This window comes from Lynx canadensis, chromosome E2 (assembly GCF_007474595.2).
Source record: "Lynx canadensis isolate LIC74 chromosome E2, mLynCan4.pri.v2, whole genome shotgun sequence".
In the NCBI taxonomy this organism is placed as follows: domain Eukaryota; kingdom Metazoa; phylum Chordata; class Mammalia; order Carnivora; family Felidae; genus Lynx; species Lynx canadensis.
Genome location: NC_044317.1, coordinates 51,088,438 through 51,112,896, shown reverse-complemented (window position 1 = coordinate 51,112,896; position 24,459 = coordinate 51,088,438). Strand labels below are relative to the sequence as shown.

At 53.6% G+C, this 24,459-nt stretch overlaps 2 protein-coding genes across 2 annotated transcripts in view; one reads left to right on the top strand and one right to left on the bottom strand.

Moving 5' to 3' along the window:
• The window catches only part of HIF3A (hypoxia inducible factor 3 subunit alpha), a 63,560-nt gene that overhangs the window by 23,259 nt on the left and 15,842 nt on the right, over positions 1-24,459 (bottom strand). Inside the window, exons 3-5 of the mRNA XM_030298040.1 lie at positions 14,818-15,028; positions 2,926-3,116; positions 81-165 (exon numbers count right to left, since the gene is read on the bottom strand). Coding sequence (XP_030153900.1) covers positions 81-165; positions 2,926-3,081 — 241 coding nt within the window. The 5' untranslated portion in view covers positions 3,082-3,116; positions 14,818-15,028. The remainder of the gene's footprint in view (positions 1-80; positions 166-2,925; positions 3,117-14,817; positions 15,029-24,459) is intronic.
• LOC115502547 (insulin growth factor-like family member 3) overlaps positions 15,705-24,459 on the top strand; it is a 42,867-nt gene continuing 34,112 nt past the window's right edge. The window contains exon 1 of the mRNA XM_030298034.1: positions 15,705-15,709. The gene's annotated coding sequence lies outside the window, so the exon portion shown is untranslated. The remainder of the gene's footprint in view (positions 15,710-24,459) is intronic.

The window sequence follows — 24,459 nt, the reverse complement described above, 5'->3', positions numbered from 1 at the left end:
CGGAGTCTGGAGAAACGGGATATGCGGGGGGAAAGCCTCAGCTTCTATAACCAGGGGACAGAGGCCTCCAGGGAACTCACTCGGCCGGGGGGTCAGGGCGTCCTGGAGCTCCTGTTGGTCACAGGGGTGGATGAAATCAAAGATGCTGTGTCCGATGAGCTCCAGCTGCCAGGGAGGGAAGCAGGAGGTGTCTGGGAGGAGGCGCACTTTCACCAGGGCCTCTGACCCAACTCCTCCTTCCTGTCCTCACTGCCCTTCCCCCCCGATTCTCCCCCCGCCCCAATTCGTGAGCCTGGATTACTTTCCCAGGCTTTTCTCTCACTCACTCACTCACTCACTCACTCACTCAGCAACTACTTCTTGAGGACCTGCTGTTTGCCAAGCCCTCTTCTAAATGGTAAGCAAAGCTGTGGCCACGCAGGCAAAATCCCTGCCTCTCGGAGCTTACTGGCTACTAGGGGAGATGGCCGATGAGCAAACACATCAAACGCCACAGTTATAAAGCAAGAGAGGAAGTGATACGAAGAACATCAAGGTTAGGCAGTGAAATGATGGCTGCTATCTTAGAGGCAGCAGTCAGGGCCTGTGATAGTGAAAGAAATCGCTGAGCCAAGCCAGCGAGGTGGTCGTGTGGCTCTCTGGAGTGTTCTGGAAAGAGGGAACCGCAAGTGCAAAGGCCCTGAGGTGAGACCCCATTCAAATCCCACCTGTTTGGCAAGCCAAGGACTCAGCTTGTTTCAGTTCAGGCAATGAGCCTGGCGCTGGCCGGAGGGGCATCAGATGGTGGTGTGGACCAGGGGAAGAGAGCTCTCTCTCCTCTAACAGCCCCTTTGTAGCTGGATTCAAATCCTGGCCCTGCCACTTCCTAGCTTCGGGGCCTTGGGACATTCATCTCTCTGAACCCCCAAGTTCGGGCTGAAATGGTACCAAGAGTGGGATAACAAAGCAGGAGATAGGGTCCAAGTATGGAGTCCGTTTATGTGAAACAGGAAAAAGAAGGGTAACCCTCCCGTGGGGCATGCTGTATGGATGAGCTGAAATCAGTTCCCCACCCATATCTCCTGCCTCCCCATCCCCAGACCCCTGCTCAGGCCCCTCTTCTCTTACCCGGGGCCCAGCACCGCTCCCTGTGGACCCTCAGCCTCTAATCCCAGCCTCCAACTCTACCTCTGGGCACACCTAGAGAGAGCTTTCCAAAACGTAAGTCCTATTCTACCTCTCCCACAGCCTCTCCCCTGCTGAAAATCCTTCTATGGCTCCCCAGTGCCCTGGCAGTAAACCTGCTTTGGTCCTAAATTACCTAGCTCTGTTGACCTCAGGATTTTTTTTTTTTTTCCTCTCACCCCTCCCCTTGCACTCTGCACTTAGCCAGGAGAAGCATCTCGATTTCCTCCAAATGCTCTGTTTTATCTCACCTCTGGGCCTTTGCATATTCTGTTCCCTCAGCCATGCACATTCCCAGCCTTCGCTGTTCCCATCCATTCGCCCTACCTTCTGACTGGCTAAGTCCTTGGGGTTTCAGCTCAGGTGTCTTCTTTTCCAGGAGGCCCTCGATTCCCCCTGAGGCTGGGTCAGGTAACCCCCCCCCCACCCCTTCCCCTGGCTCACACAGCCCCCTAGGGTGCCCCATCCCAGCCCTGATCATTCTGAGTCCTCCTGTCTGGTGACACGTCTGCCTCCCCTCTGTACGGTGAACCCTGTCAGGGCAGGGCTAGGGCAGTCTCGGTCACCTCTGGATATCCCGGCATCGCCTGCCCAGGGCCAGGCACAAGGCAGGCAGCGCCTCTCACCTGACTGAGGCCCAGGTGTTTGCTGACATTCTCCGACAGGTAAGCCATGTCTCCCTCGGCAGTGAGCACCATGACGAAGCCCTCCAGGGCCTTCAGGTAGCAGGCATCCAGAGCTTCTCCCCCTGCTCCCACCTGGTTCCACTCCCCTGGTGTCAGGGCCAGGGTGGATGGGGTGTGTCTAGTCAGCCATGGATCCACCCTGGCCAGCCTCCCTCTGCCTTCCCTCACTCAGAAGAGCTTCTAGGTACCCCCAGGTGAGCAAGAAACATATGCCAGCGGCTTGGAGTCCCCAAGGAAGAGGGCAGGGCCGCCAAGGATTGTAATCCTAAGGGGGCAGGGCTTGCCGGGGACACAGAATTCTAAGGCGGTGGGGGGTCTCCCACGGGAATAGAATTCTAAGGGGGGTAGGCTTCCTAGGAGGGCAGAATTCTGAAAAGATGGGATTCCCAGGAGATCAACATTGAAGGGGCCGGGAGCTTGAGGGCGTCAGAATTCTAAGGGGGCCCGAGACTCCCGGGGGGGTCGGGGGGGGGTTCGGAATTCTTGGGGCAGGACCTTCTAGATGGACAGAATTCTAAAGAAGCAAGGGCTTCCAGGTGACAGAATTCTAAGGGGGCAGTGCTTCCCAGAGAAATAAAATTCTTTGGGGGTAGTGAAGTCTTGTGGGCTCCACATTCCTCATAAATAAAGTCCTGAGGATTCCAAAGTGTGTGTGTGTGTGTGTGTGTGTGTGTGTGTGTGTGTGAAAGCCTCCTGCAGGGTAGAATTCCAACTGGATGGGAATTCAAGAGGATGGCTAAGGGGAGGGGTCATGGACCTTAGGGAGCTGGGGAGGGCACTCTCTCAAGAAGGCATTAAAAATCGGGCAGCTAAGCCTCCCTGGGGGATTCGTTGCAAGAAGGTCTCCCAAATCCTAAGGGCTGAATCACCCCAGGGAGTTAGCCGGCCTCCTATTCCTCAAGGAGGGCCACCTAGAAGGAGGTGGGGCTTTCCCAAGGGGCGGGGCCTCACGTGAGAGACTACGGAGAGGGCGGGGCCCCGCCGGGGAAGCACCTCCCAGGGGGTGGGGCCCCGCCGGGGCGCCGTGGGGGCGGGGCCTCGCCGAGGTGGGAACCCCCCGGGGGGCGTGGCTCACCTGCGGCGCAGAGGCGGTGCATGCGCAGGTAGCTGATGGTGAGGCGCATGATGGAAGCCTTGTCCAGGTGGGCGCTGACCCCGCGCGCGAAGGGCAGCGTGTGCGCCAGCTGGTACAGCACCTCGGTCTCCTGGCTGCGCCGGCTGCGGGCCGCATCCCGGGACTTCTCCTTGCGCAGCTCGGTGCTCGACCTGCGGGCATCGGCAGCGGTCACTGGCGGCGCCCCCGGAAGGGAAAGAGTTGGATGGGACATGCGCGCGGGGCGCTGCCACACGGGGCCCGGGCTCACAGAGGGCAGGGCCGCGACCGTGCAGGTCCCGCTGTGTGGCCCGGGCGAGTTCCCGGAGCTCTCTAGGTCCGCGAGGGTTATACTCCGGGGCAGCTCCCCGGCCGCGGGTTTTATCTGTCCCCGCGCCGGCGCTTGCTGCCCCCAGCGCCTTGCTTCTCTCCGAGGCGTGCCTAAGGGCCGCTGTCCCCTCCCTGACTTATCTGCTGTCAATTCCCCGGGCCCGGGACGCCTCGGGGACAGGGTGGCCTCCTGCTGGGAGAGGGCCGGCGGAGCTGGCCCCCAGCCAGGGAAGGGAGGGGGCGTGATGTCAGCAGCCTCCAGGCCCCCTACCCTACAGCCTCCCGGAACCCTCTCTCCTGCCCTTTCCCCTCCTCAGCTGAGCTGAATCCTCAGAATCTTAGAACACAGATCTCAAAGTCCAACCACCCACCACCAGGGGCCCTGCCGATGTGACACAGCAAACCAACCCCAGTGTTCTGTGAAGCCAACGGCTAACCACTCACCCCTGCCCTTTAATCCATTTCAAATGCCTGACTTCTGCACGTGGGGTTGGGGGTAGACGGATGAGTACTGTTTTGTCACAAATATCTGCCACTTATCCCGCATGTACTGTCAGTCCCCAGGCCAAGGAGGTAAAAGACCTGAACCCACTTAGACCTCAGACAACCCCAGCAAGAAGGCAATAACATTATCCCCATTGAACAGACGAGAAAACCAAGGCACAGAGAGGCACAGCGCTTGCCCCTAACGAGTGAAGCCAGGTTTGAACAATGGTGGGCCTGAACTCTTCACGTTTCTCTGTTCTGTGGCTCTGGGTTTATCTCCAGGTTAGTGCTTCTCTCTGCTACCGCCACTGTCTTAAGTGTCCAAATCCAAACTGCATGGTTTTTTGAAAAAAGAAAAATTATAGAGTATATTACATATAGTATATATAATCTTCTCCCTCTCTGAATACACACACACACACACGTGTGTGTGTGTGTGTGTGTGTGTGTGTGTGTGTGTATATATATCAAACTCACGAACTGTGAGATCATGACCTGAGTCCAAGTCAGACACGTAACTGACTGAGCCACCCAGGTGCCCCTATATATATATGTAATTTTTTAAAGTAGGCTTTAGGCCCAGCACGGAGCCCAGTGCAGGGCTTGAACTCACGACCCTGAGATCAAGACCTGAGCTGAGATCAGCAGTCAGATGCTTAACCGACTGAGCCATCCAGGCGCCCCTAATCTTCTCTGTACTTATCATATTGAGAAAGCCATTAATAAGCAGCTATAATTTGCTAAACATGCATGTGTCTTGCACTGTTCTAAGTACTCTGCCTATGTGTACTCATTCAATTCCAGGAGGCACTTTAAACCTCCATGTCACAGAGTGGAAACTGGGGCTCTGACAGGGAAAGTCCTTTGCCCCAAAAGTCACAAAGCCAGTAACTGACAGAGCTGGGATTTGAACTTAGGCAGTGAGGTTCCAATGCCTTCATTCTCTGATCCCTTCCTGGTGACCCAGCCCAGGGAAGCAGAACTAACTCTAGGAAGGGAGGTTGTCCCTTCCAAAAACCAGAGGCCACTCCTGGGGATGGCATCAACCTCGCCCTCCAAGCAGATCTGAAGCCCCACCCACAGGCACGGATGGGGAGAGGGAAGGGGACTGTCCTGTCAGGCTGCTGGGGGAAAAAACCGCAGCCAGTGGGAGGCACAGAAGGGGGCAGGCTGGGTGGAGGGGTGGAGGGAGCCAGCAATCACCCCCCCCCATTCCCTCCCTCCTGGCTGGTGGGAGGCAGGGGCCTCCAGTCCTGCTCTGCCCAGAGGACATTCCGTCCTGTCCCGTTCTGTTCCAGCCCTGTTTGTCTTCCTGCCCAGAGGGTGGGGGTGGGCGGGCCTCCCTGAGCTGGGGGCCCAGACGGAGGGAGTAGGAACAGGAATGGGGGTGGGGCTGGCCCCCCACCTCCTGGGCAGCTGGGCTCTGTAATCCTGTCTGTGGCAGACTTCGATAGAAGGAGCCAGCTGGTGGCTGCGGCAGGACCCTCCTTCTAGCTCCCAGCCTATTCTCTGGATGTTCTTCTGACGGGAAGTGTGGGCCTCTCACTGGCTTCAGAGCTGCCTGGGTCTCCGGGCCTGGGTCTCCGGCCTTTCGTTAAATGGGGTAGGGACTTGTTCAGCCTTTCGTTTAAACAGAGTAGGGACTCGTTCCTCAGGTTTGGGACTCCCACTACGTCCTAGCTGTGTAACTTTGGACAAGTCGCAGGGCTTCCCCGAGCATCGAGCATCGCAACACAACCTCACCAGGGTTGTTTTAAAGATTAAATGAATTACCATACGGCAAGGACTCAGAAGGGGGCCTGGCGATTGGGGAGTGCCAGGAGAGACTTAAACTTTCTGTTATCCCCTCTTGGTCCACATCAGGAACGGAAGGCTGAGGAGCCTCTTGCGCACCAGGGAGGCCTATGGTGTGGTGTGTGTGATTACACACGTGACTTTCGCACACCTAGGGAGTATTCTGCCCCAAAGATCGGTTTCCTCACTGCTCCTCATCCTGATGTGGTGCAGTGGAGGGGAGGGATGATCCCCATCTTCCAGGATATGTGACTGAGGCTCAGAGAGGCAGTCACTGACACAAGGCCACGCACCCAGGAAGCAGATGAGCTGGGATTCGAACCTGACTCGGCCTGTGCTCTTAGATGCCATGGCTTGGGGGGCATGTCCACCCCAGGGGCCCCTGCCCTGCCCCTCCTTGGCCCCGTGGCCTCAGTCCCTTCCCCGTGTCCCACCTCTGCTGCCTCCGGATTTCCCCAGCTGGCCAGTCTCCCCAGCTGGCCCCATGCCCAGCCCTGGTCCAGCCCCCTGGCACTCTGCCCGGCTTGGGACGTGCAGCTGGAACCCGGCCACCCTTCCTCTGTGTTCCAGCAGAGAACAGGGGGTGGGGCCAGGGCCTGGAGGCCCCAGGGTGAGGCCTGGGAATGGGGGCTGGGGCCCAGTGCCCCCCCCCACACACAACCAAGAGAGGGAGAAGCCCACCTCTGAAGAACTTGCCACCCGAGAACACAGGCATGAGAAAGTAGGGAGACCCTGTGCACACTAAGGGCTGCCCTTGGCCCTCTCTCTTCTGACACTGAGTTGGGTATTGGGGGTCTTGCAAAAAGTGTAGCGGATCTAGGGGGGCTTTGGTTGTATCTGGGCAGGGACCCTTCTTGACATCGTGAGGCCAGAGGCAGGGTTTGGGTTTGAGAAGGGACTCGGGGTGGGGGCCAGTCAGGAGGAGTCTCTCTGCCTGTGCCTCTGCTCATTCCCGAGGATGTGGTAATCCAGTGGGGTGCCTGTACCCAAGGTCCTATCTTCTCCAGGAACCCTCTGATCTGGGGCGTGGTGGGGGGAGGGCACCTGGGCCCTTATACCCATCAGGAACTTCCCAAGAACATCCCTTCCCAGGGTGGGATGGCAGTAAGCCTGAGCTGGAGGAAGGAAGGGGGTGACGAGGTATGGGGGCCCACTCACCATCACCTAGGCCCCCTTTGGCCCAAGTGCCATCCTAGGGGTGCAGGAGGGGACGGAGCGTGGCTGGGATCCGGGTGCGAGTTATGAGAGGGTGGTGCACAGCACTGGGATGACACCACAGGAAAGGGTTGGCCTTGGTGGGGAAGGGGAGCGCCCCAGCTCAGCCAAGGGGGCCCCCACCCAGCCAGGAGGGGGCGCTGGGAGGGGCTGGGCTGAGGCTGGCCCAGAAGGGGTGGGATGGAGTTCCCTCGCAGGCCCAGAGCCAGAGACTGGAATAGAACTGAGGAGGGAACGGCTTGGGGTGGGGGGTGGTAAAAAACATGGGGGTGTGGACAGATCCAATCAGACCTGTGAAGCCAGGGAGGAGGGAAGGGGGTGAGGCTTCCCGGATGCTTCAGATTGGACAAGGGGAACCGAGGGCCTGCAAGATTTTCCAGGGTCCCATGAAAACATGGCCAGATAGACCCCCCGGGGCAGCAGACCCAGAGCACCCAGCGGATCTGCACCTGCTGGGAGGGGATCACGGACACCTACGCTCCGGCCAGGAGGACCCAGCTGAACACTCCCTGCTTGCACAGAATCAGACACAGCACCCTCTGGGGTGGGGTGGGGGGGGGGATTCCCTAAATAAGGTTGTGCCATGGTCACAGGCACTGAGTAGGGGTGGAGGAGGGAAAGAAGGGGCTAGGCTTTGGGAAGTGGGTCGGGCTGTTTCCTTGTTATGAAAAGGGGTGCCTCTACCTTTACCAAAAGGTCCCCGGGAAGATTCCCAGATAGCTTCTGAAAGGAGACCCACCTCTGCTTATTTCTAGGGGACCCAAGGTTCGCAAGACTGGCGGGGGGGAGGGGGGGAAGCATCCAATTATAGGAGATGTCTCTTCTCTTGAACTCAGAATCTGACTTCCCATTCCAAGGGGCTGTCTATATCTGTAATAGCTGTATACACCCCAAGATCCCAGGGATCCGGTTGCAAAGAACCACCTCAATTCTGGGAATTCGGAGGCCGGTAATGTCAACATGTGGAGGGAGAATGCCTTACGTAGAAGCCCGGGAACTGCTCGAACACCAGCACCCCCAGTTCCGTGGGGGACCCCAACCAGGTGGGAAAGCGGACTCGGGGCAGCAAGAAAGTGGGGATCACGGCCCTGAAGTCACTCCAGGCTAGAGGGGCGGGGCAGCCGGGGACTTGGAGGAATCCCCCTCGCCTGCACTCGGGTAGGGTGTAGGGTGCGGCGGGATGTGCCTCCAACCGCGCGTCCCGGGGCGTCCTTGGCCGGCACCCGCACATCCCCCGCCCGGCTCAGGGGTCCCTAGAAGGAAAGCCCCCCGACTTCCATCATCCCCGCCCCGAACCCCCGTACCTTGCGCGCTGCAGCCCCAGCGCCATGGCTCGCCGTCGCCGCTCCGGAGCCCTTCGAGGCCCCTCGCCCCCTCCCCTGGCCCTGCGAGCCCCCTCCCCAGCTCCGCCCCCCGCCGCACCGTTGGCTGCGGCGTGCCCGGCCCGCGGCTCTGGTTGGACGATGGGTCTGTCACTTCCGATAAAGAGGCGGGACCAGAGGCGAGGACCTAGAACTCCGGGGGGGGGGGGGGTATACCGCTGCACACACCGCCCCCCAGCCACACCCCTCGCCGCGGACTTCCTCGCCAGTGTCGCCCGCAGGGTCCCCGGGCCGCGCCTCCCGGCCCAGCCTCTCTCGCCAAGTTCCCACACCAACCCTCTCCCGAATCCACCCAATTCACTCCGACTCTTACACCGCACCCCCCAACTCTCACCCCCGGCCCGGCCCTCCATTTCCCACCGCCGGTGGGGCCCCTCAGACCACCGTCCCACCCACTCCCAAGTCGCCCAGCTCTGCCCTTATCCACTGGCGAGAACCCCCGCCTCTCGCCACCCCCCCCCACTGCCAACCGCACCCCAGCTCTCCAATCCCTCCCCCTATGGACCCCACCATTCCCTCTCGTCCGCAGCCCCCTCTGCCCCCATCCCTGCAGCCAGTATCCCCACCTCACCCCCACTCCTCCAGTCTGGCACCCTCTGCACCCTCAGCCCCACCTTCTTGCCTCCCTACCTCCCTTTTCAAGTTCCCACTGCTGAATGATCAAGTTTATGTCAAGTAAATATGTACAACTCAATCACACCAGCTTTTTAAAAGAGCAGAGAAATGGTATCTACTAGCGAAGTAAGACGGGAAGGGTACAAGGTCACCAAGGAGTGGCTAAAGCATTAGGATCGGATTGGGAACAGACTGTGTGTGTGTGTGTGTGTGTGTGTGTGTGTGTGTGTGTGCGCGCGCGCGCGCATGTGTGTCTGTGTGTTGGAGGGGAGCGGTTTACTAATAATCCACGGCCGACCAGTATTCCAGATGCAGCTTTGGACAGGGAAAAGGATACTATGGCCCAAGTTTATAGGGTTTGCCCCTTCCCAGCATCTCACTCAGTTTACCAGCGGGGAACCACTTCTCTCCCTTCTTACTGTATTTAAATTTGAATAGGGCTGGCCCTAACCCTCCCCTCACCGGCTCGGGGACAGGAGGATCCAAACCTAGCCAATCAGTTTATTCTGTTTCCCTGGTCACCGTGATTGATTCAGGGAAGACATGGGACCTAACCCTAGCCCAGTGAGAACCAACCCGGAGACATTTGCTGCAAGGAAAGAAAAAGGTTCTGTATTTCTGCTGGAGTTGCCCAGCTGGTGGGAGGTGACCCTGGAGCAGATGGGGCTCACCCTGTCCCCAGGAAAGAAGAGGCTTTGTGAGATGAAAGTCAATACAGAAGAAATGAAAGTTTGCGAAAGACAGTCTTGACATCAGCATTTGGGTGCCTGGATCCAGCCATTCCTGAACTCCAAGTTAATCTCAGAACCATTACGGTGTTTGGGGCTGTGCCTGTTGTTGTTAAATATAACCTTATTCGTTGACTTTGTGCTTAGATTAGTATGAGTTGATTTCAGCTGCTTTCACTCAAAAGAATCTTGATAAACAGAGAAAATATCTCCCAGGCTCCAGTGTGGAGGCACGTGGGGTATGAGAAAACAAGAGGCCTAAATTAGAAAGGGCTGCAGGGGAAGCAGTGTCCTACATGCGGAAGCAGGGGCTGTGCAAGTCATAGCAGAGAGCCAATGCGAGGGATTGACAGAGCCCAAGGGAAGTTGGCACTTGCTAAATACACATCAAAACAGAATTTAAAAATACGTACGGATGCACCAGGCATCTACAATCTAGGTTAGCATTAACTTGGCGGTTCCTGGCAGCTAAGGCAATGTTTTTTTTTTTTGTTTGTTTGTTTGTTTGTTTCAACGTTTATTTATTTTTGGGACAGAGAGAGACAGAGCATGAACGGGGGAGGGGCAGAGAGAGAGGGAGATGCAGAATCGGAAACAGGCTCCAGGCTCCGAGCCGTCAGCCCAGAGCCCGACGCGGGGCTCGAACTCCCGGACCGCGAGATCGTGACCTGGCTGAAGTCGGACGCTCAACCGACTGCACCACCCAGGCGCCCCTTCTATATCTTTGAAAATGCTCATAAAGAAACGTTGGGAGAAACAAATGTTCAGGAGGCCAGAGGGACATGGTTTGGAGATTGATTATTTGGTTGTATGGATGAAGTTGTGGTTTTGTTGTTGTTGTTGTTTTGTTTTGAATATGCTCTGCCTTGAGCAAAGGGAATCCTCTGTTTTCAAGGTGAGTTGAAGTCTTTTCTGTCCTTCTCTTCCCTCTCCCCTGGATCTATTTATCCTACAATACACCCACCCCCTCATTCATTCATTCATTCATTCCATTTATCCCACACATTTCCACGGAATGACAAACATACCGTTATAGGCATTGGGGATACAGTGGTGAACAAGACAGGTCAAGGTCTCTGACCTGCCTTCACGGAATTTACACTCTGGGCAGACAGACTATACAAAGAGACATAAGTGACATACATAGTACGTTATATTGTGACAAGTGCTCTAGAGAGATGTAACCCAGAGAATGGAGGGAGATAGTGATTTTTGGAGGGGGGGGGAAGCTATAATTTTATATAGTTTGATCATGGAAGAGCTTAGTAAGAAGGTGACATTTGAGCAAAGACTTGAAGATGAGGGGGAAACCCCTGTGGATTTCTGGGAGAAGAGTGTGCTAAACTAAGAGAACAGCAAATGCAAAGGTCCTGAGGTTGGACCGTTCAGGGCCCAGCAAGGAGGCCGGTGTGGCTGGAGCTGAAGAATGGATGGGGAGAGTGGGAGATGAAGTCAGAGAGGTGGGGTAGGGTGTAGGGTGGGTTTTTAGGTTTTCCCTGGACTTGGGCTTTCGCTGTGAGGGAGATGGGAGCACGGGAGGCTTTCGTACAAGGAAGTGGCATCGGAGTTAGGTCTGAATGAAGTCCTCTTTCCCTTCCCTTAAACGAAAGAACTAACTATAAGCTCTCTAGTTTCCGAAACAAACCACCGCCCGAGGTTTATTTTGCTCGTGAACTGCCATCCGAGCAGGGACTGGCGTAGACAGCCGTCTCTGCCCTACCTGGCCTCGGCTGGGGCAGCTCAAGGGCTGTGGGCCGGAAGGATCTGAGGCGTCCCCACCCACCTGCCCGGCAGTGGATGCAGCTGTCAGCTGAGACCTCATCGGCGGGCTGGGGCTGGAACACCTACAAGTGACCTTTCCACGTGGCAGCTTGGGCTTTCTCACATCATGGCTTATTAATTTATTTTGAGAGAAAGAGAGGAGCAGAGACGGAGAGAGAGAATCCCAAGCAGGCTCTGCACGGTCAGCGCGGAGACCCGGGCGGGGCTCGAACCACGAACCCTGATCAGGTCATGATCTGAGCGGAAATCGAGAGGCAGACGCTTCACTGACTGAGCCAGCCAGGTGCCCCTGCCACACTCTTCATAAGACGGTGTCTTGGGGACTCAGCACGAGCAGGGGAAAGACAGAGAGAGAGAGGGAGACACAGAATCCGAAGCAGCCTCCATCCAGGCTCTGAGGAGCTGTCAGCACAGAGCCCCATGCGGGGCTTGAACCCACGAACTGTGAGATCATGGCCTGAGCTGAAGTCAGATGTTTATTGGACTGAGCCACCCGGGCGCCCCAGAGAGTCGTTTCTAAAAAAAAAAAAAAAAAAAAAAAAAAAAAAAAAAAAAAAAAAAAAAAATTATATATATATATATATATATATATATATATGCATTTGATAGAAAATAATATCACCCGGGAAAGATTGGATTATTGTTTTCCAGTCTCCATTCCCTCCTTGTTATAGAACCACCCGTCCATGATTTTCCCATGTGACCATGGAGGCTCTCCTAAGCAAATCGAACGCATTCCCTGGCCCATTTGGTCACGTGACATCGCTTGGCCAATCAGAGGGGAAAGATGCTGTTGCCGGTATACACACACAAGACTCCACGGAATGTGGTGTGCCCCCCGTTGGGAGGACACAGCACCGATGAAACACTTCCACCAGAATAACTGAACCTGCATCTGATTAAGCTCCCGGATGTAACCATCCGTTTACAAGAAAGGCAGTGGACGGACGAACACATTAAACAACACTGTGAAAGAACAATCAGCCAGATGTAGACTGCGGGCAACTCTAGACCAGCGTTGCCCAACAGAACTTTCTAAGTTGATGGAAATGTTCTAGATCCCTGCCGGCCCAAATGACAGCCACTGGTCCTGTGTGACTACTGAGCACTTGAAATGTGCTCAGGGTGATTGGGGAACTGAATTTTTTTATTTTCAGTTTCTGGGGTAGCTCTTTCTTTTTCTTCTTTCTTTTCTTTTTTCTTTTTTCAATGTTTATTTATTTTTGAGAGAGAGAGAGAGCACGAGCAGGGGAAGGACAGAGAGAGAGGGAGGCACAGAATCTGAAGCAGGCTCCAGGCCCGGAGCTGTCAGCACAGAGCCTGATGTGGGGCTTGAACTCACAAACCATGATATCATGACCTGAGTCGAAGTCCGGACACTCAATCGACTCAGCCACCCAGGTGCCCCTCTTTTTTTTTTTTTTTCATTGAGGCAAAATTCACATAATGGAAAATTAACTGGTTTAAGATGTATATAGTTCAGTGACATTTAGTATATTCACTGTGTTGTGGAACCATCACCTGTATCTACTTCAAAAACATTTTCATCAGCCCCAAAGAAAACTTGTCACTCTTGTCTCTGCCCTCTCCAGTTCCTGGCAACCACTACCCTACTTTTTGTCTCTATGGATTTATGTATTTTAGATATTTCGTGTAAGTGGAACTGTACATTATGTGGCCTTTTGAATTTGGCTTCTTTAACTTAGCACTATGTTTGCAAGGTTCAGACAGTAACCCAGGGTGAGCTTGTATCTCTACTTCATTTCTTTCTATGGGTGAATATTAGTCCATTGTATGGCTACACCACAGTTTGCTTACTCATTCATCAGTTGATAGACATTTGGGTTGCTTCTGTCTTTTGGTTGTTATGAATGATGAACAGTCATGGACAAGTATTTGCTTGAACACCCATTTTCAATTCTTTGGGGTATAGGCCTAGAAGGCGGAATTGCTGGTAATTTCTAACCTTTTGAGGAACTGTCAAGCTGTTTTCCACAGTGGTTGTACCACTTTATATTCCCACCAGCAATGAACAAGGGTTCCAATATGTGCACATCCTCACTAACATAAGGACTATGGGTCCATGATGATGAGGAAGGGAGAGGAACCCCCCCACCTACTTCTACCTGAAAGTTAGTTGTCCACTAGACCCCACCCCCACAGGGACACGTGCTTCTGGATTAAATTGGGATTAAAGTATATCTACTGGGGCACTCGGGTGGCTCAGTCAGTTGAGCATCTGACTCTTGATTTTGGCTGGGGTCGTGATCTCCGGTTGGTGAGACTGAGCCCCACATCTCTGCTTGAGATTCTCTCCCTCTCTCTCTGCCCCTCCCCCGTTCTCACTCTTTCTCTCTCTCAAAATAAATAAACATTTAAAAAAAAACCGAAGTGTATCTTTGGTTTCTTTTCTTCTCTGAATTGATGATAGAAAGCTGCTTGCCTTCTGCTCTTCTAGCTTGCTGAGTGCCTGCCCTGGAAGGATGGCAGTGTGTCCCAGGAATTGGGGGAGGGGACTCTCCCCTCACAATTAGAGGCCAGTGGTTAAGGATGCTCCGTTTGGAGTTTGGGAGCCCTGGGTCAAATCCAGGGTCTGCCACGTACATGATGTATGACTTTGGGAAGGTTACGTAGTGTCCTGATATCTCAGTTTTCCTCGTCTGTATGGTGGGGATCATAATAGTCCCTACGTCTTAGACTGTGGTGTGGATTGGGGGGGGAGGGGCAGAGGGAAAGAAAGAAAGAATCTCAAGCAGGCTCCATGTTCAGCGCAGCGTCCCACACGGGCCTCGATCCCACGACCTGGGATCCCACCTGAGCCGAAATCAAGAGTTGGACGCCCAACCCCCCGAACCACCCAGGCGCCCCTGTGGTATGGATTTGATGAGAGCAGGCATGTGAGTGTTTCGCACAGCGCCCGCCACCTGGCGAGTTCGCGGTATTAGTCATCATTCACTCGATCATTTACACGAGCTTTAATGATACATCTACTCTCTGCCCGGTGGAGGGTCAGAGAATTTCACCGGAACTGTCCCTGCTGGCCAAGGGGCTCCAGCCTGGAGGGTGGACGAGAAAGGCTCAGACGGGCGCTTTCACTACCCATGTACGTGTCCACGCGCCTACGTGTCACGTGGATGTCGGGGTCGCACAGGTCGGGGTCACAAGACAGGCTGGCGTTAATGCACGTCGGTAACAAGCCACGTGGCGTAGACCTTAAGACCGAGATCTGTGTCTTAGCCTTAGACACGCCTTGGTATGCGCAGGCTTGTCGACGTGGGCGCGCGGGTGAGCGCTGGCACGAGTGCGCATCTGGGTTCCGTAAAGAAGGGCACCTGGCATCAGCGAAATGGGAGGCAGCTCGCGCGCGTGCCTGTATGGTCTCACGCACGTCCCGGGTCCCTGTACCGAGGCTCGTGTGCATGTCTGTGTCGGTGCAGGTAACTGCCCCGGGCCGTGGGATGATGGGTGGATGCTCTGGCCCCCCCCACACCCCGCCGCCCCCCGCAAGAGAATCTCCCAGGGCCCTGAGCCCCCCAGCTCACCTGCTGATACTTCTCACAGCTCAGTGAGCAGCCAGGGCGTCCCAGGAGGGGTATGTACGTGTGTAAGGTTTCTGGCCATTGGTGGCCGGGGCCAGGGGCTCCCAGCTCTTGCGACGCCGTTGCACAGCCCTGACGAGGAAGGGTTTCCTGGGTCCTCCTGGAATCGGTACGTGCAGGAAGGATCTGTGACTGTCAGAGGCTACAGCGACTCCTGTTTCATAGACAAACGGCAGGAATTTGGGGCGCGTGGGTGGCTCAGTTAAGCGGCTTCCTGAGTCTGAGCCCCGCTGTCAGCTCAGAGCCCGCTTCGGATCCTCTGTCCCCCTCCCCCACCCCGTGGCCCTCCCCCCTCTCAAAAATAAATACACATTAGAAAGAAAAAGAATCTGGATCTTTAAAAAAAAAAAAAAAGCAAGAATTTAGTTCTATTTTGAATATGCTGTGAATTTTCCAGAAAAGCAAGTCCACGTGAATCAAGGGAAGATCATACCCTGTTTGGGACAGCAGTTGCTATTGGGGAGTGTTGACTCTCTCGGAGAATCACATCACCAACATCCCCCCTCATCATGATATTTGAATCCCAGACAACAGAGCTGACCCCTCTGCTTTGGCTTCTCCTGCGACCCACATGGACATACGAATCGTCTAATTTAGCCCTTATTCCAAAATGTCAACGGTAAAGAAAAAAAAAACAGACATTTGACTAAATCTTGTCCCATTCACCTTAAATCTAAACCTGTAATTCACCACGGGGCGCCTGGGTGGCTCAGTGGGTTAAGCGGCTGACTTCAGCTCAGGTCAGGATCTTAGGGTGCATGAGTTCGAGCCCCGGGTCGGGCTCTGTGCTGGCAGCTCGGAGCCTGGAGCCCGCTTCGGATTCTGTGTGTCTTCCGTGCGCTCTCTCTCTCTGCCCCTCCCCCGCTCGTGCTCCGTCCGTATCCGACTCTTCAAAAATAAAGAAACGGTTAAAAAAAAAAAAGTTAAACTTCCAATTCGCCAAAAGCAGGAGCATCTGGCTGTGTTATGGCTGTGAGCACTGACCTAATGGAGCACCTTGTATTTCTTATAAATTACAGGTTCCCCCCCCCCCCCATCGGTCATTCACAATCCCCAGATCCAAACAACTGAAAAGGAAAGGCTTGTCTGAGTGGATGGCAAAGCCTGACCTGATGCTATTTTTGGTAATCGGTATTTATCCCACTTTGATGTGGCCAGCCCGCATTTCCCTGCAGAAATACTAAAGTGCCACCCTGACCCCAGCTGGGCTGTCACAGTAATGCACCATATATGTGCGACGCCTTTCTAAAACCTAACCACCTACCCCCTCAGTTCTTAAACACGCGCATCTGTGAAGGACTGTACGTGGTAGTTTTTCCTTTGCTTCTTTTTTTTTAAATTTTTTTGATGTTTATTTATTTTTGAGACAGAGACAGAGTCTAAACAGGGGAGGGGCAGACAGAGAGGGAGACACAGAATCTGAGACAGGCTCCAGGCTCTGAGCTGTCTGTCAGCACAGAGCCCGACGCGGGGCTCGAACCCACGAACCGTGAGATCACGGCCTGAGCCGAAGTCGGACGTTTAGCTGACTGAGCCACCCAGGCGCCCCTCCTTTGTTTCTTTATATTACAGACAACTTCTCACAAGGCATTTCAGTTAGAGATGATATGCACGGGTAAATTATGCTGCGCGTGAACTGAATTTCATGATAATAAAAGGGTATCTAAAGTATTTTTTTAATTTTAAGTTTATTGATTTATTTTGAGAGAGAGAGAGAGAGAGAGAGATCATGAATGGGGGAGAGAGATCATGATCTCAGAGAGAGATCAGAAAGAGAGAGAAGAATCCTAAGCAGGTTCTGCACTGTCATCGCAGAGCCTGACGCAGGGCTCAAACTCACAAACCATTAAATCATGACCTAAGACGAAAAGAGAGCCGGACGCTCAACCGCCCCTAAAATATCTATTTTTTTTAAGAAGGGCACTGGATTGAATGGAGAACTGAAATTCTAACCCAGAGGTTCCCAAAGCACGGTCTGCAGACCCCTGGGGGTCTCTAAGATCCTTTCGTGGGGTCCACAAGAGCAAAACCATTCCCATAATAATTCCAAGATGTTATTTGCCTGTTCTTTTCCCCAGAGTCCAGTGAACTTTTTCAGAGGCCATGTGACTGGGGATGATGTCACTGCTCTGATATTAACACGTAGTGGGTTTATTATTGCTATTTCAAAACGAATAACTAAATCTTTTAAAAATTTGTTTAAATTTATGTAAGGTAATTTTCAGGATCATGGGAGCCAGTTTTTAAAACTTGAGTAGCTTGAAATGGGCCGTGGCGGGAGTATTTACACCATGGAAACACCGCATCACGGGGTTACTTTTCCTTCAGACAGCTGCTTTACCAGCATGCCACGCTATATATATCTAGCCCGCATAAATGAAAACTCTTTGGGGATCCTCAATAATTTTTTTTCAGCTTATTTATTCATTATTGAGAGTGATTTTACCTATGAATCACCATCCGTCGAAAGGTTACATGCAAAGGACTGTTACAAGCTATGACACATCCTATCACTCAATCCTTACATCTCCCCTACGAGGAAATATTATTTCCTCACTTTTGTTTCCTGAACCGTTTGAGACTAAGCGGCCAGCATCACCCCTCACCGCCTCATCTCTGAATCTCTGGCCTGTAACTTCTGGAAACAAAGGCCCCTCTCCTATGTATAGTCTTTTGACTTCTACACCGTTCGGGTCTCCTCTCGTCCTGTCCATCCCAAAACACTCCACTCAAGCCTGTGCTCTCGCCTCTGGGACAGGACGAGACAGAATAGCCTGATTTAAATAATGAAAGAGGGAGGCAGCTGTTAGAAACTTTGAACCTGTCGAGGGAATCACGTGGGTGGCTGTCCTCCTCCCTCGGGGGACCCTCACTGCCCACTAAGACCTCATGGCCCTGTCTCTGGGTGGGCCTGGGAGGCCCCACTGGCTGGCCCTGGGATATTCTGATGTTGAATTCTTGCACTGTCATCAGCGAGGGCCACAGGGCAGAGCCCCAGGATCTAAGGACCCGGGAGCTGAGACCCGGGAGTCCCTGCTCTGTTCACCTTTGAGCCGGGGGCAGGGAGGGCGCAGCAAGGCTGGGGTGGCTCAGAGAGGTGAGGCCTCCCTGAGCCCGCACCAGATACCCCACGCTTGGGTGCGAGAGAAGACACACGCTCTGGGCTGAAGTCTTGTTGGGCAGAGAAGGTCAGGGACAGTGAGGTGACAGGTCACTGCCTGGGGTGGGGCCTGCAGGATGGGATGCTGCCTGATTGATAAATCGTTGAATAAAGCCCATGAGATCTCTAAATTTTACTCAGTTGGATTTTATTTCCTTTTTTTTTAAAGATTTTATTTATTTTTTTAATTTTTTTAAAACGTTTTTATGTATTTTTGAGACAGAGAGAGACAGAGCATGAACAGGGGAGGGGCCGACAGAGAGGGAGACACAGAATCGGAAGCAGGCTCCAGGCTCTGAGCCATCAGCCCAGAGCCTGATGCGGGGCTCTAACTCAGGGACCGCGAGATCGTGACCTGAGCCAAAGCCGACGCTTAACCGACTGAGCCACCCAGGCGCCCCAGATTTTATTTATTTTGGAGAGAGCACAAGCGAGGGAGGGGCGGGGGGGGGGGGCTGACAGAGGATCTGAAGCGGGCTCTGTGCTGACAGCAGGGAACCAGATGTGGGGCTTGAACTCACAAATCTGGAGATCATGACCTGAGGCAAAGTCTGAGGCTCAACTGACTGAGCCACCCACGTGCCCCTGGATTTTGTTTCTTAACCCTTTTCTTCCTCCGGGGACAGGAGAGGATCAGACAAGCCCTCTTCCTGTTACGGGATCGAGGAACTAGGTCGGTATTACGAAAATTGGTCCTCCCACCCCCCAGAAAAAAGAATGAATTCAGCATCTATCCTGCCTTTTACGCAAGAACTGGACCGCAGTGTAGACAATTAGCTGAGAAAGACAAGTATTTCTTTCTAGAAGTAATCCAAATAGGGACACCTGGGTGGCTCAGGCCGGTTAAGCGTCTGACTCTTGATTTCGTCTCAGGTGGTGATCTCACGGTTCATGGGGTTGAGCCCCACGTCAGGCTCTGTGCTGACCGCACGGAGCCTGCTTGGGGTTCTCTCTCTGCCTCTGTCTCTGCCCCTCCCCTGCCCCTGCTCGCGTGCTCTCTCTTTCTCTCTCCAAATAAATAAATAGACTTAAAGAAAAATTAGTCCAACCAATAAAGGTAGAAAAAGGGGGCAGAGTTACATTATTACTATTTTGCGACTCTGAATGAATGAATAGATCTAAGCGGCAGCTCAGCCGCCCTCGTAGCAGCGTGGGGGGGGGGGGGGGGCGGGGCAAGTGGATGGGATGCGCCTCCTGGTGGAAGTCCTGCGCACTACACGTGATGTGTCCCTCCCTTCCCTGGAAACCGGAGGAATCTCGCTCAGAGCGCAGGCCCTTGGCAGAAGCCGAGATTGTGCTCCAGACTGTGGAAAACCGCAGGACAAACAACCTTGTTCCTTCATCACGTAAACTGCCAGGAAACAAACAAAAAAGATGTAGGGGGAATCGACAGGCTAAAAGGCATTTAAGAGACATACTAACCAATCACAGCGTCTGGACCTGATTTGGTGGGGGGGGGGGGGGTGTTTGTTTGTTTTTTGTTTCTTTTTACCTTTTTCAGTTTTGTCGAGATATAAATGACATCCAGCACCGTATAAACAAGTGTAAGGCATACAGCGTAATGATGTGACTTACATATATCGTGAAATGACGACCACGATAAGCTTAGTTAACATCTGTCATGTCGGGGTCCCTGGCCGGCTCAGTTGGAAGAGCACGTGACTCTTGATCTTGGGATCGTGAGTTCGAGCCCCACATTGGGTGTAGAGATTACTTAAATAAATAAAACTTTTTTTTTTTTTAATGCTGTCATTTCATATAGATAGAAGAAAAAAAATTTCTTTCTCATGATGAGGAAACGTTTAGGATCCACTCTCTTGGCAACTTTCAAATATCCCACACGGCAGTCTAACTACATAGAACTGTGGTCATGTCCTAGGTTATACTGCAGTACTCATCTGTCTTGTAACCAGAAATTTGAATCTTTTGATTACCTTCGTCCAACCTCTCCACCCTCCCCTCCCACCATCTGGACCTAATTTGGATTTTGATTTCACACTTGCAGACTGCCATGGAGGGAGGCTTTAAGAAACACCAACCGGGGTGCCTGGGTGGCTCAGTCGGTTAAGCGTACGACTTCGGCTCAGGTCACGATCTCGTGGTCTGTGAGTTTGAGCCCCTCGTCGGGCTCTGTACTGACAGCTCAGAGCCTGGAGCCCGTTTCGGATTCTGTGTCTCTGTCTCTCTCTGCCCCTCCCCGGCTCACACTCTGTCTCTCTTTCTCTCTCAAAATTAAATAAACATTAAAAAAATTAAAAAAAAGAAAAAAAAAAAAGGAAACACCAACCATGTCAGCACTTGATCCTGGACTTCTGGCCTCCAGAATCATGAGGAAGTCAGTTTCTGTCGTTTAAGCTCCTCTCAGCCTGTGGTACCGTGTTATGGCTGCCTTGGAAAATGGGTACAAAAGGACAAAAGGAAAAGAGAAAGGGGAACCAAGAACAGGGCCATGACTGGGGGAGGCAACAGCGTCTCCTGTGGAATGGCGTTGGCTTGAGACTCACTGAAATACCACAGGACACAGAGTCCCCTCAGCCCCCAGGAGACCCGTGGGACCCCCCAGAGGGCAAGGCCCTGATGCCAAAGGAGGGCATGACCTCCTTGTGCCTCAGTTTCCTTATCTGTACAAGAGGGATCACATGGTACCTACTTGTCAGGGCTGACGTGAGACTTAAGGATCAAGGAGAACACAGGTTTTTTAACGTTTATTTATTTTGAGAGAGAGAGAGACTGCAGGGGAGGGGCATCGAGAGAGGGAGAAAGAATCCCAAGGAGGCTCCACACTGTCAGCACAGAGCCCAACATGGGGCTTGATCCCACGAACCATGAGATCATGACCTGAGCTAAAATCAAGAGTTGGACGCTTAACCGACTGAGCCACCCAGGTGCCCCAAGGGGTATAAGCCTTGAATGGCTCTTAGCACATAATCACTCACTAAACTTGTGTGATAATATTTCCTCTCCCTTGAGAAGAAGGAGAACGAGGTGGGGTGCAACGAAGCATGTTGCACAAAAACTCAACCAGAGACAAGACCCTCCCACAACTGTCAGGCACAAGGGCAGGCTGGAAGTCACATTCTTTTTTTTTTTTTTTTTTTTAATGTTTCTTTATTTTTGAGAGACAGGGAGAGACAGAGCACAAGCAGGGGAGGAGCAGAGAGAGAGGGAGACACAGAGTCCTAAGCAGGCTCCAGGCTCTGAGCTGTCAGCACAGAGCCTGACATTGGGCTCAAAGTCACAAACGGCAAGATCATGACCTGAGCCAAAGTCAGACACTCAACCAACTGAGCCACCCAGGCGCCCCTGGAAGTCATGTTCTTGACAATGGCCACCGTGGAGCCCCTGATGTAGGCCTGAGGAGGGAGCAGTGAACTAAAGGATGCCATACCCTCCTTGACTTCAGTCACAATGCCTCGACGGTGTCTCAGTTACCTCCTAGTGCTTAACGATACGCCCCAAACGCCCCAAACTCAGTACTGCCGAACCACTGTGCTTGCTTCCCACTGAATCACAGCCAAATGGTTCGTGAATTCGGGGTGGAGAAAGCTTTGGGCGGGGGCTCACTGGCCCCTTTGCCAAGAGCCATTGACTCGAAGTCAAGTCTTCCCCAGAAGGAGTCTACCTCTCCCAACCTCTGTCCAGGTGTTCCTGGCGAGGCCGGAGGTGGGCTGGGCTCCAGGCCTGGTCGTGTTTACCAAAGAAGAGGGTGAGGTCAGGGCACAAGAGGAAACCATGCTACCCAGGACAGGGCTGAGCTTGGTGTCTCTGAGACGGGAGGAGGCTGGCCGGCTTTCCGGGGCCGGAACATGGTCTCACAGGGCAGCTGAGCGAGGCCCTGGGGTGGGAGGAGGGAGATCAGGACAAGGTACGGAAGTGGGGGTGGGGGTGGGTCTTGGAGGCCGTGCTGGGGGCGGGGCCAGGGCTCTCGGACACTGGAGGCCGCCAATCTGACAGCAGTGAGACTTTGGGGTCAGACAGCCCCGAGTCTCAATCCTGTCCCCGTACCTTCTGAAGGCGCCAAGATGCCGTTCGCAGGTAGTATGACCCACCTCCATTTTTGATGTCAGGTCCTGACGGCTTCAGGCCCCATACCCCCGGCTTCTGCGTCGTGTGGGCAGACGGACCTATGAGAGAGCCAATACTCTCCCTCTCTTGGCACCGGCAGGAAGTTCCAAGCGCTTAAACCCGTCCCACATCCAGGAACCCTCATCGGCCCCAAGTCCTAGCCCAAAGGAAGGCCAAAGCCACCCACTTCAGTCATCTCACGTGGACTTCCCTCCGGACTGCTCATGAGCCCTGCCCTGTACCGTTGCTCTCTGTGTGCACGATCAACTCTATTTTGTACGGGTGTCATCTGTCCCACATCAGTATAAATTCCCCGGGCAGGGGCTGTCCAGCCTCCAACAGGAGACACTAGATACTCAAATAAAAAGTTCCACCACCAGGGGCGCGGGAGTGGTTCAGTCAGGTAAGCCTCGGACTTCAGCTCTGGTCATGATCTCAAAGGTCGTGGGTTCGACTCCTGCGTCGGGCTCTGTGCTGACAGCTCAGAGCCTGGAACCTGCTTCGGATTCTATATCTCCCTCTCTCTCTGCTCCTCCCTCCTCTTGCACTCTGTCTCTCTCCCTCTCAGACAAAAATAAAAAACATTAAACATTAAAAACAAAAGTTTCACAACCAGCTGCCTTCTTGTCCCCCATCCCAGCCCTGGCCACTCTTGTCCAGGGATGCGTCGACCATCTGTAATGGTCCTAGAGTTCTACGGGGAAACAGACTAGGGCTGCCGTGGCCAACGCCACGTACCCAGTTGTCGGGACTCTGTCTCTTTCCCCCTCAGGATGCTCAGGGTCTCACAGGAAGTCGGAGTATCTCCCACCCCCACCCTGGGTCCCAGGATACAGGCAAGACCCCAGCAAAGGGACCCACCGCAGGTCACAGACACAGTCTGCACTGACCTCCCGGCCCACCTCCATCAGTCCTTGGCCAGCTCCTCCAGAAAGGACAGGAAGGTCCTGCCCTCAGCCCTTCCTGAGGGAGAGGCCCCGGGTGCCGTGTTCCCACACCTCTTGGGTACCGCTGGCAAATCTGTACCTTCTGGAATGTGCAACAGAAAAGGACATTTCCTTTCCTCCTGTCACCGGCTTCCTACTTCGCTCCAGGAGAAAATACCTGCGTCTCCCTCCTGGCATCCCGAGGGCATTCTTTCCATCGTTGTTCAGAAGGCCCTCCCAGGTGAAAAGAAGGAAATACCTCCTCCCATCCACTTGCACAAGAATATCTGTAGCAGAGTTATTCATCATAGCCTCAAGCTGGGAACAACCTGAATGTCTATCAGCTGGTGAATGGGTGTGGTGTGGGTCTCAGCCTTTATCTGCTGGGAACGCCTGAAGGGCTCACCCGGGCGCCCGTGCCATTGTGGTGAGTCCCCACGGGCATTTCCCCAACCGCAGCCAGTGTGGTGGCTGGATCTGCCTTTGTGGGGTTTTTTTTTTTTTTCATGTTTAGTTACTTTTGAGAGAGAGAGAGGAGAAAGAGTGTGAGCGAGGGAGGGGCAGACAGAGAGGGAGACAGAGAGTCTGAAGCAGGCTCTGAGCCGTCAGCACAAGGCCCAACGTGGGGCTTGAACCCACAAACCGTGAGATCATGACCTGAGCTGAGGTCGGACACTCAACGAACTGCTGAGCCACCCCGGTGCCCCTTGTATTTCTTATTATGATCCCAGAACACGCGTCGGCAACGACCACCAGGGAACTGTGAATAAGACTGATCACGCACAAGTCATAGAGGGTACGCGGCATGCCCAGGGACACACGGCGAGGTCCCAGGTAGCGAGAGAGGGAAGATGCACGCACCTGGGGCTCTGCTTCGACTAGGGGCCGAGGATGCGGTGTCTAGGGTTTCACAGGTTCACTCTTTCTGGGTGAATTTAAAGCATGAGAGCAGGGGGCACTTGGGGGGCTCAGTCGGTTAAGCATCTGACTCTTGATTTCGGCTCCGGTCATGATCTCACAGTTCGTGAGTTTGAGCCCCCCGTCAGGCTCCACACCGACAATCCAGAACCTGCTTGGGGTTCTGTCTCTCCCTCTCTCTCTGCCCCACCCCGGCCCGTGCGCACGCTCTCTCTCTCCCTCTCTTAAAATAAACAAAGCATAACATCAGGACTTGCACTCAACCCGTCAATTATATAGGTTACCCCAGACTTTCTAAAGAGGAATTTCATGGGGAGGGGGGTGGCCTGGTTCCTTAGCCGGTTATTTTTTTCCCCTCTGCAATTCCATATTGCTAATTTCATTCTCCCACATAAAAACCATGGTTCCTCCCCGAACATCCACAGATGTTGTCATCCGCTCAGTTCTACCCACAAAACGATTATACCATAAAAAGATTTTGGTTTGGATAAGAGTCTGAATCACTGAATTTCTCAT